The following is a 12,403-nucleotide window of genomic DNA, read 5'->3' on the forward strand; positions in this document are numbered from 1 at the left end:
CAAACGATAAGTTGTATTTACAAATAAGGTCCTTATAACGACTGTAGAATTTGCGAAAATCTGACTTTAAACGAGGTTGTTAATATCCTTGTAACATACACTAATTTGTAACTAGCCTGCCTCGGTTTAAATATTGATCGTATTCAGAGCATGCTCTTTAGTATCGAATTAGTTTGGAGACATAAACACTATATGTAGGTGAAGTTGGAATATTTTTTACATAAATAAGGTGACGACGATGGCAAAGCTAAGTCATTCCGTTTGTCACACAGTTGAGTTATTAGCCATTATAAACTATAGTCAGCAAAACATCCTAATTTGAAACAGATGTGGCAGATTATATCGTCTCTTATTTTACGTTTTATGGATATGGTGTTGTATTTTTCAGGTTCAAGGGATATATTGAGTCGACATATGAATGAAAGTAGCTATTGTTAATTGATAAAACGTCGTCGATACATCTAAATGTTGAGTTGAAGGCCACAGCAAGTTTTCTTACTCTCATGAAGAAGTTTTTGATTAAACTCTGCTTCATAGGTATATAAAAAAAAAACAAGTCGGCTAATAAAGTAATGCCCATCGAAATTCCAACAGATTTTCGGAAACCTGGTCTTCAAAGGTTTCATAGATATTGTCAATAAGTAACTCAAGCATCATTTTAATATCAACTTCAGTACTTTTGTATAGAATCAGAATGATTTTTAACAAAGTAATTTTGTAGGTGACCAATTATAAGAGATGAAAATTTTGATGAGCTCTAAATTTTTCTGGGCCAATTCTAAATTGAACTTTTCCCAATTGATTGGCAATGTCCTCGTCGGATACTCCCTTTGATTTTATCTCTCCTCCAAGGTAAAGGGATATTTCTTCATGTTTATCCTAAGGCCAACTTGACTTGCATTTTCATGTAGTCTCTGTTTTTTGTTGGATGTTTTGAAATTTCGAGGAAAGTAGAACAAGGTCAAGTGCGAAGTCATAGATTTTCAATTTTTAGGTAGACTTGCATCTTCCTGTTGATTCTATTTCTGTAGTTCTTTTCATTATATAGTCTACTATAGTCTAAATTAGGAATACAGACATTGCGCAACCTTTCTTCCCTACTGTTGTTACCCGGGATCAGTCGGATTCTTCACCATCTTCTAGCACTGCACATTGAAATGATTAAAAGATTCACCATTCTGACCAGCTGGTCTAGGATGTCATACCGGAAATTTACAATGTTGAGTTCCATTCGATACATTGTTCTATCATGTTAGGGAGTGTAAAAAGATGTCGGGTTTTTATTTCTTCTAAAACCAGCTTGTTTTTCACTCAGTTACCTTTTCACCCCATCCTGAATCCTTTGTATCACTATTCCAGTAACTATAGAGAGCTTTTCAAAGTATTAGCTGTTGTTTCTGTCTCCATTTAATAATTCTGATGTTAAAAATCAACTCCTCCAGCTTCTCCGTTCTTTAATTTCTTTATAGCCTTGAAGATTTCTCCCTTTCTTATGGGACCAGTATCTACCTCATCTACCGAATCTCTACTCTCAACTTCGTACGGATGTTCAGGTTGTGAACGGTTCAATATTTCTTGAAAGTGCTTTTTTTTAAAAGAAAAAAACCTTTTCTTTACTTCATCTTAGCTGCTCATGATTTTGCCCTTTTTTTCATTTATTGCTGTTGTTCTTTTCTTCTCGTTATTCAACACTCTGGTTATGAGATGAACAGTTTTTATGTGGCCAATGCTGGCTGCTCTTTCTGCATCTGTAATCATGTCTTAAAATTGTCCACTTTCTCCTGTCTCATGCTGCCTTTTACCTCTGTCTTTATCGCTTTATTTTCTTTTTTAAGTTTCTTTTCAATCGTTCTAATTTACTCTTGGCAAGTTTCAGTTTCAGCCGTTTCCTTTCCTCTACCAATTTCCTTGAATCTTTTGTTCTTTTCCCTCTCTTGTATAATGTCCGCTGTCTCAGTATAACTTTTCACAGCTGTCTTTCAATTCCTTTAGTACTTGAAATCTATTTTTGAACTCCATTGTGAATGCTTTTCTCTGGCTGTTGGGAATTTGTGTCACCATTATAATAGATGTCTTTTTATATGGATTCCCCCCCCCCTTTTTTTCTGATCTTGCTCCGTATCAGTTTTTGATTACTGCTTGCATCAGCTTCTCCCATTGCGAAGTTTGATTTTTAGTGTTTCCATCAGGTGAAATCAAGGAGAATTTTTGTCTTGGTTTATGAGGAAATATTGTTTCTGTAATGACTATGAATTTTTTATCTCGCAAACATCCAATAAGTTCTCTCTATTTTGATTCATTTCGTTCTATTCCATGCGTCCCCATAGCACTTTCTTGACCTATATTGTTGCTGCTAACTTTTGCATTAAAATCTCAAATTATGAGCAAAATATGTAAATGTTAATGACTTCTTGTAATTACTCAAGAGATACCTCTTTTGTCTCTTCAGGACTTTCATTTGTAGAATATATATTTCCTATGATCAGGCGATTTTTAACATATAAAGTTTGAATTAATTATTGTCCAAGGTTCCAAATTTTTAACTTTGGTGTGATTTCACTACATAATTCATTTACTTTGACCATAATTGAGAAATGACTTTGCTGTAAGATCATACCGTTACATAGCAACAAAAGTTATACAAGTCAGGATTTCAAGCACGGGAGGGTTTGTGTCAAACAAACCGATAAACATTCATAACAGAAACAATATTCCCAGTCTGTTTTGGAGAGGGGACAAAGTTTCCAGTCTGTTGGAGAGAGGAGACAAAGTTTCCAGTCTGTTGGAGAGAGGGAACAAAGTCTTCAATCTGTTGGAGAGAGGAGACAAAGTCTCCAGTCTGTTGGAGAGACGAGACAAAGTTTTCAGTCCAATTGTAGAGAGTAAACAAAGTTTTCAGTCCAATTGTAGAGAGTAAACAAAGTTTTTAGTCCAATTGTAGAGAGTAGATAAAGTTTTCAGTCTGTTGTAGAGAGAAGTTAAAGTCTCCAGTCTGTTGTAAAGAGGAGACAAAATCTCGAGTCTGTTGTAGAGAGTAAACAAAGTCTCCAGCCTGTTATAGAGAGTAGACAAAGACTCCAGCCTGTTGTAGAGAGTAAACAGTCTTCAGTCTGTTGTAGAGAGTAAACAAAGTCTCCAGCCTGTTGTAGAGAGTAAACAAAGACTCCAGCCTGTTGTAGAGAGTAAACAAAGTCTTCAGTCTGTTGTAGAGAGTAAACAAAGTCTTCAGCCTGTTATAGAGAGTAAACAAAGTCTCCAGTCTGTTGTAGAGAGTAGACAAAGTCTCCAGTCTATTATAGAGAGTAAACAAAGTCTCCAGTGTATTGTAGAGAGTAAACAAAGTCTCCAGTCTGTTGGAGAGAGTAAACAGTTTCCAGTCTATTGTACAGAGTAGACAATGTTTCCAGTCTGTTGGAGAGAGGATACGAAGTCTCCAGCCTATTTGAGAGGGGGGTTCTCCGGTCTGTTGTAGAGAGTAGACAAAGTCTCCGGTCTGTCTGAGAGACAAAGAGATTACGTAGCCCATTACAAGCAGCATTAGCGAAAATGTCATTACATGTACATATTATTCGATTTTTTTTTCAGAATAAAGGTCCTCAATTCTGTGAAAGGTAGTAATACTGTTTAGAATGCTATAACTATGATTCATCATTCAGACAAAAAGTTCAGCTTGGTGAATGAATTCATAATAAAACAAATTCTTGAAAGACAGAATGACACTGTGCTAGAAGTTTATCATAACAAGTCTACTTTGTGTTCATAATTCAAATATTCTAAAGGTAATTGTACGAAAAATTTGGAATCACGCTTCCGGCTGGGGGTAGAGGGAGGGGGTTGATATGCCTTTTAAGTGAAAAAAAAAATGCAGAAAGGCAAAATAAGATGAATTAAAACAGCCTCATTACCCAAAAAGGCTTATTTAATCGAAAAGGGGCGATCTTAAGTCTTTCAAAAACTTGTCATTTTTTGCGACATTACGGCCTTTTGTCGAAATTGCGATTACTAGATCTTTTGAAAGTAATTAAGAAATTAAGCAAATTAAGAGATGCCTAACGTCAAGAATTCTTTACTCTTATAGCAAAAAATACATTATCGAGGTTCTCTCCTGAGCTTTTGAGCAGATTTTTATCTTAACCTATATTTCAAAAATTCTGCATAATATTTTAGTTCTTACAATAAATTTGGATTCTACAATGCTAATTAAACGATATTCAGTTAAAACTCCTTGATCAAATTCCATACCAAAAGCATAAAGTGAGGATATATATTTTGTGGCGGAACGATCATTTTTTTCTCTTTCAAAGTATTTAAAGTATGTTAAGTTTGGATTACTATTTTTCCATGCAGCCAGCACACAGAGTTATTCTGTGTCGTGAACTCTTTTATGCTGGCCCTAAATTATATATTAAATAAACTATCATGAATTCTATCATCATATTTGATAAATATAGCAAATATATTGTAAAAATCCAGAACAAAATAGTCCTAATTTAAGCTTAAAATTAGCACTAATTATTCTGCTTAAAATCAGTAAAATGTCATTACTTTCAAATGATTTTATTGCTTGTTAAATTTTTAATACCAAAAAAAAAAAAAAAATGATATTTTTTGAGTGCAAAAAGGTCAAATAATTGAACATGCGACGTAATTTAAAAATTTTTGTTGTCACAAATTTTAATGTGTCTTTTCAAGATGAAATAAGACTGTGTTTGTTCCTATAATTTAGTTGAATAAAAAATATTGCAGGAAAAACTTTATAAATTGATTTATGTGTAAGACGTATTTACAGTGCAAAAAGGTCAAACTACATGTAAATGCTCTGTAGCGCCAGAAGAAGCGCATTGACCCCCATTTTTTGTTTTAGATTTTAATTAAGCTATGTGTGTAGATTTTAAAAATATACTTGATAAAAAAATTGTCATTACTTTTGATGGCAGGATCCAACCTCCGTAAAAGGATTAATTCATCAACTTATTCGTCTCAGTTGGCTCTTTTAAATCAGGTAAGTTCAAAATTGGACAGTCATTTTGTGACATGAAAAATATGTATTTATTTAATTATTAATTATTTAGTTTCGATTTGCTTGCTTTAACTATGAGACCTGGTAATAAGAAAATTACAATTACATGTCTCTAATTCATGTTTAAAATATATTATATGCGAGTAGATAAAAACCTAAACAACAAAATGCACTTATTCGTAACACTTATCACACTGCATAAAAGAAAAGAAAAGCAGGGCATATATCAATCGTGTTGTGTTTTGCATTAAGAAAAAGAAAGTCATGACAGTTCTCTACAAAAAAAATGTCGAATTCTGATAATTTTCTGAGTGAAGGGGAACATAGTCCCATGGAAATATCTCATTTTCAGTAGGCTGACACATGTAACTGACATGTTCACATATCAATTCACGTGGCCATTTATTCAATAAATACCGAGGTTTTCCGAGTTTTGTACAGAGCCATTGTCCACTCCACTGATCAACGGTAAGAAAATTAAATTAAGTTTTATTCCGAGTAAGATAAAAGAAAAAAAGTTAAACTTATTTCTTTTTTCTTGGATTATTAATCATTGTACAATGCTGCTTTTATTGTGAACATTGCAAGTACCTAAAAAATAAAGCTTCTTAGTTCTGATAAATTACAGAAATTAAAATTTCTGAGAGCATTCTTTGTATATATAGTGTTGAAACTGAATTAACTCTGAAAACATTGCAATTGGATGCGTATAGTTATAGCTTGAATTTACCAGGCAAAACAAATATACAAAAAAAAAGTTTACTAGAGCCATATACATTTTTTTAATAAAGTGTTCTTAGAGAATAGTGGAGAACATAGCTCCTTGATCGGCAGAACAACTATACATGCTATAAGAGACCAAAAATTAAACGATTACATTTATGTGATTAAGTATGGCGTGTACAATGTTACATTTTTTAAAAAATACAAATCTTGTGATTCGTAAAACCTGCGATTGATATTCAAATTATTCATATTCGAAAACTCCTTATACATATTCATAAACTGATTTATTTTCTAAATCTTGTGATTTATATTCGATAATTGGTTATTCATATTTGTAAACTTATGATTTATATGCGAAATCTTCTGATTTGCATTTAAAAAAAAAATTGATACATGTATTTATATTCAAAAAAAAAAAAAAAAAAAAAAAAAAAAAAAAAAATGTAATAACATATATGCAAAAACTTGATTCGTATTCGATGATCTTGTGATTTATATCCGATTAATTTGATTTAGATACGAAATCTTTTTATTTTTTCGAAAAATGTTAATGTTACTTAATTTCGAGAAATTGTTATATTTATATACAAAAACTCGTAATTCATATTTAATAATCTTGTGATTTATATCAAATAATAAATATGTTTGATATGCGAAATCTTGTTATTCATACATGCGAAGTCTTGTTATCTATATATGCGAAATCTTGTGCTTTATATATATGCGAGATCTCGTGATTTGTATTTTTCACATTATTTGTATTTTTCACATTAGAAACTTGTTAATTATAAGCAAAATTTCGTGATTCATATCGGAGACAAAAACAACATTATATATGTCTCTTTTAATATTCGATTAACTTGTTATCTATATGCAATATGAATGACAACATAATCGAATATGAATCACAATTTTTTGAATAAAAATAAGTTTTTGAAGACGAATATCACATTTTCGCATATTAATCACAAGATTATTGTATGTATAAATCAAATGTCCACAGATATGAATATTTAACAATTATAGAACATAATCACAATATTTAGAATATGAGTCATATATTTACAAATATGAATCTAAAGTTTTCGAATATGAACAAGTTTTCAAATATGAGCAAGTTTTTGAAAATAATAAGTTTTATCAAACATAAAACAATATTTGTATAGTACAACGTTTACACCCCACAATTAAACAGAAGTGAACGAAATTAAACTTATTTTAGTTTGTCTTTAAAGAAATGATAAATACTTAGTCGGAAATTTTGCTTAAGGAGTTATAGTCAGTTAATTTAAGAGATATTTAAAGATATATTATGCAATTGTACTTAGGGTATTTTTTTGTCGATTTTAAATTACTTTATAACATTCTAGTCCATTCAATTAAATTTTTTTCTTTTAGACCATGAAGACCTTCGCCATTTTTTCTGCTGTCCTGGTAGCTGTGTCCGCCACGTTTTATGGTGGCGGAATAGGAGGCGGCATTGGTGTGCCATATGGCAGTGGTGGATATGGTAGCATTGGTGGAGGATACGGTGGATACGGTGGATATGGTGGCATAGGAAGTGGATACGGTGGATTGGGAGGAGGATACGGTGGATTGGGAGGAGGATATGGCGGACTTGGAGGAGGATACGGTGGACCTGGTGGATTTGGTGGATACGGTGGACTAGGGGGTGGATATGGCGGACTAGGAGGATATGGAGGACTAGGGGGAGGATATGGTGGATTAGGAGGATATGGTGGACTAGGGGGTGGATATGGTGGACTAGGAGGGTATGGGGGCATAAGGGGCGGATATAGTGGACTAGGAGGATACGGTGGATATGGAGGATACGGTAGCAGGGGATTTATTGCCGGTGGAAGGAGTGGATTTATCGGTGGCGGTGCTGGAGGCATTATTGGTGGAGGAAGAGGAGGTAATAAACTTTGAAACTTTTTTTTCGAATCACTGTAGGTATACTTATTGTTGAATATTAAAAAGATTAGCTCAAATTATGTTAGAAGATACTTGGAAAAATTGAATCCTGAATTATCCCTCTAACTTTCTCTCTCTCTCTCTCTCTCTCTCTCTCTCTCTATATATATATATATATATATATATATATATATATATATGAGAGATAGCGAGAGAGAGAGAGAGAGAGAGAGAGAGAGATTTTGGCATATGCATAATTCGCACTCAAGGCATTGCGCCAAAATCGTTAAATTGAAAATTAAGTATATATTAGTATACAGAAAAACTTTTTATGTTAATAAATCTAAGGATTGTCTTTTAACTCCGCCCATACTCGCTTTAAGTAATGTGTCGGGGGGGGGGGGGGGGTCTTAGTGAGTCAAGTTCATTAATTTCAGCTTTATCACTCAGTTTGTCAAGTTTTCGAAATTGAAGTTGAAGGAATTTTATAATAGCATCTGCACATTCCTATTTACTCTTTTAGGTATCATTGGAAGCAGCTATGGAAAGCCACGTAAGTAAATTTGCTCCAGAATTTGCTGGGGCGATACGTTCTGTAGTTCAGGTGCGATGTTATTTCCTTTATCACCGCAACATCTATTACACATGTAAAATGGTTAACAATATTCTGCTTAAAAATAAAATATAATCCACAATAAATTTGGCGTTTTAGAAACCTAGAAGAGAAAATTGAGCGATAACGATCTACTAGCATTAGACATGTTTATATTATTTTATCATTAAAATTATATAGCATAGGTTTCTTGAATTGAAAGTTCACAATTTCTATAGATATTCTTTAAGATATAAAATACAATAACCTTTTTTTTCTTGCAGAATATTAATCTCACAGACCCACGTTAAGAAGCTGGAGGAGTTAGATTATCTATCATTTATTTTTAATTAAAGATGTTTGCAAATTTTTATCTTTTTATTAATTTAATAAAAAAGACCAACATAGTCGCAAAGTTAATTAAAAATTCAAATATACATGTACATATATACAAGACGGCGTACTTGTGTCATAACCATAACTTTATGTTTTTAATGTTTTTATATTATGCATACATATTGCTTATATATGCATGTACATGTAGTGATTTTTTAATAACAAAAATATAACTTTAAAGAGTAGTCATGAAATATCAATGTTAAGTGCATTATTATTCATTATCACAGTGAACATGATGAAAAAAAGGTACATGCATGTCCTTTTTTAAAATTCTTCAGATGAAGTCATCACGGTTGCTCATTCGGTAGTCTATAGCTAAGAGCGCTCGCTTCGTGATTGGAAAGCCGTACGTTCAAGCCCCGTTCGCAACAAACCTAAGTCGATATAAAATAAGTGGCAACTGTTCCTTCACCAAGTTCATCGAAATGAATTTTGCATCTTTTGGATGAGAGCTTAAAAACTTATTTCTTGTTACGGCAGGTGTTGGCACGCTAACAAACCCTCACTACTCAATGACTTTAGGTACCGGTGTAAAGACGAATAATGACCCCGTAGAAAAATGACCGCTGGTCATTATTTGATGTCAAAAAATGATCCTTTTGCCTGAAGAAAAAGTGGCACCACCCTTAAAATCTGCATACTGTATGTGAAGAAATATAACCACCGTAGAATAATGAAGCCTCGTAGATTTTATTAGGGATATAGTTTTCTTTTTGGTAAAAAAAATGAGAATTTTAAATCGAGAGGCCTGTGGATAAAAATGCTCAGCTAAAAATATTCAATAGCTTCAAGTCAGATAAGGGAATTTCTTAATTTTTAACACTAAATGAAAACATCGCTTAAAGTTAAACAAGGTTATTGCAAGTTCAGGAAGCTCGTCTTTGAATCGTTTTTGTTTTCTCCTTTCCGATTACAGTATTTTTATTTTCCAATTCTTCTATGATCAATAAAAATTATGTTTTAAAATAATCATTGTAAACTTAAGATCAAACATTGCTGTTTCATAAATAATCACATTTAATTGTTTTTGTTCAGTAAGTTCAAATTTGATGGATATCAGCACTGAGACAGTCTGACATTACACTTGATATTAGACTGCTCACTAATATCGGACTGCTGCAGGTAAACTTTTAGACTGCAAGAACAAAGGAATGACATCACAGCAATTTTAAAAGAAGAATTACTTGATGATTTAGAGGCATTAATTAACTATCCAGTGTATGTGGCAAACAAAAGTTGAGATGCAAGCAATTTTGACGTACACTGCAAGAAAACTTCCATGAAAACCCTCGAAACTGCAAAGGAATAGAGTCAATAAAAAAACCTGATCAGATATCGATATCTGGTAACCAACGTGCACTTGATGCATGTGCAATATACATGAACCATCTTTGGTTTCCTGGATGCTTTTCTTTATCAGAGAAAAGTCTTGTCCAGAGAAGAAACATCAAATCTGTTCGAACAAATACATATAATATTCGCTAAATTATACAAGTAAATATCCAGTTCGTCTGAACAATTCCAAACAAAAACAATTTAATCTACTTTCTTCTAGAATACGAGTATACCTAATTCGTCGGAAGAAAGAACTAATTTATCCACATGAATATTTTGATCTCAGGGTAATATTGAAAATTCCAAAACTTTATTGCACATCTACGTACAGGACACCATCTTTCATATTCCAAAAAAAAAAAAAAATGGTTACTGCTAAATAAGAGGAGTTTGACGGAAAAGAATGTTAGACTGACGGACAGTGCAGGTATAAATACTTTAATTAAATGCAGACACTAAATATATGGTTTAAATGAAAAGAGAACACATATACATTCAATTACTTTATATCTGCATTTTTTTTTAAAACATCCAATCAAAGCTAACATTTTTGTTAGATTTTTTGTTTTACAAGACTTCAGACTTATCTTCCAGGTGTTTTATAAAGTTTGTATATTTGATATACATTTTTCCCCTTATAACCGCCCCCAAGGACAGGTCCGACACTTCCACCGAGAACAGGCCCGACTCCTCCACCGAGAACAGGCCCGAATCCTTCACCGAAAACAGGTCCAATTCCTTCACCGAGAACAGGTCCAATTCCTCCTCCTGCTCCTCTGAGAGGCCCAGCTCCTCCTCCGAGAGGTAGAGTTTGGCCGTAAAATACAGGATAAGAGCATGTGTTCACACCACCATTGTATCCTTTACAGCAATTAAGCGGCCCATAGCATTGATAATCGTGATTACAATATCCGTATCCTGACTGGCTGAACTGTGGACAGCCCCCGGGTTTGCTATATTCTTCTAGAACCTTGCATACTTTAATCAACGATAAGGATATGTAACAACATTTCTGGACCCCTGGACAGCTATAATCACTTACACAGTTCCTACTGCCTGCTCCTCCTGCGCCATAAGATGGACATGTACCGTATTTATTCTCTAGGCAATGAGAAGACAAAGGTTACTTTTTGCATTAGTTCTAGACGAAAGGGGCGAACGGGAATTTCATTTTGACTCAAATTGAAAAATCATTTCAAAAATCAATCAAAACATGTATCATCAAGATAATGCAAATGCAGTTCAATTTGAATCAAATTACACTCAGTTAACTCTTTTCCTTGGTTAATTTTCCTTAAAGTTTCAGTGCTAAAACAATTTGTCCACAGAATTGCTCTGATTTAATAGGTATTAGGACCGCCGAACATTAAGTAACGAGATTGGAAATATGTAGCTTACGTTATTTTCATCTGTTAGAGTCGAAACATTTGATGATAGACAATGAAATGGACGGATGCAGTTCGATACGGACGTCTAAGAAAACATTAGATCGAAATTCTTGTTTGAAATTCATTTCAATCCACCTCAGCTATGCTCGTAGGCAAATGTTACTGATTTCTCCAGAAGACAAATAATCTTAATTTTGAATAGTTTTTTTAAAATTAAATCAGAATTTTCTGTCCAGTGTTTTTATAGAAATAAAAAGAGGATGATAATTTGTCTCCTGTTTGGAGGATCCGGAGGGGGTTGAAATGTCTAGGAAATTAATCAGAAAGTTTTGAGTTTGGGAACCTCTCCCTCTTTTGATTGTCAAACATTTTTTAGTGAAGAAAAAAGTAAAAAAATTCTCTTGTCATCCTAGAAATAAGTATATTCTGTTACGTGAAGGCACGAACATAAATTATCTGATTTGACAAAATTTGTCAGACCCCTCCCCCTTTTTAGAATCAAATTGCCGTCCCCTGAAAGAATACATGTATAAGTTATTGAGTGTTCTTAAAATCTTTGTCTTTTGGATTATGCATTAACTTTGCGTTTGAAAGTAGCTTAGATGGATTGCAAATGAATATCGAACTAGAATTTCAATCGAATCTTTTCTCAGACGTCCTTGTCGAATTGTACCAGCCCATTTCATTGTCTATCATCAAATGTTTTGACTTTAGCAGATGGAAATGACGTAAGCTGCATATTTCCAATCTTGCCGGTTAATATTCCGTCGTCTTAAGTTATAGGCAAGCAGGATGGAAGTTAAGATGATAAGCTGTCAAAGCAGGTAACAACATTGTCTTTGTTTGTAAGGCTCATTATTTTAAATGTATTTTAGAAGAACTGGGATTTAATTCTACAAGGGCAATCCAACTTACACCCATAGCTCCCTTTCTAAGCAGGAAATTCCTCAAAGTCATATGTCAGTTTTGAATATTTTTAATATTCCCAACAACTAAAATGAATTTGAATTACCATATTTATACTGGATT

At 33.2% G+C, this 12,403-nt stretch overlaps 1 protein-coding gene across 1 annotated transcript; it reads left to right on the forward strand.

The window, feature by feature from the left end:
• Positions 1 to 2,594: 2,594 nt before the first annotated feature.
• On the forward strand, positions 2,595 to 10,766 carry LOC133176912 (keratin, type I cytoskeletal 9-like). Its single transcript, XM_061311970.1, has 8 exons — positions 2,595 to 2,605; positions 2,704 to 2,882; positions 3,120 to 3,362; positions 4,938 to 5,002; positions 7,145 to 7,661; positions 8,184 to 8,213; positions 9,712 to 9,773; positions 10,581 to 10,766. Exons 1-8 carry the CDS (start codon positions 2,595 to 2,597, stop codon positions 10,764 to 10,766), a joined length of 1,293 nt encoding a protein of 430 aa, XP_061167954.1.
• Positions 10,767 to 12,403: the final 1,637 nt, after the last annotated feature.

This window comes from Saccostrea echinata, unplaced genomic scaffold, assembly GCF_033153115.1.
Source record: "Saccostrea echinata isolate AGI-Se365-2 ecotype Australia unplaced genomic scaffold, CSIRO_AGI_Sech_v1 ptg000084l, whole genome shotgun sequence".
Taxonomy (NCBI): Eukaryota; Metazoa; Mollusca; class Bivalvia; order Ostreida; family Ostreidae; genus Saccostrea; species Saccostrea echinata.

Bases quoted from the DNA above. Each gene is read 5' to 3' on its own strand.
- LOC133176912 (XM_061311970.1), top strand. The intron at 7,662-8,183 runs GTAATAAACTTT...TTACTCTTTTAG, and splicing joins TATTGGTGGAGGAAGAGGAG to GTATCATTGGAAGCAGCTAT. The intron at 8,214-9,711 runs GTAAGTAAATTT...GATGGATATCAG, and splicing joins AAGCAGCTATGGAAAGCCAC to CACTGAGACAGTCTGACATT.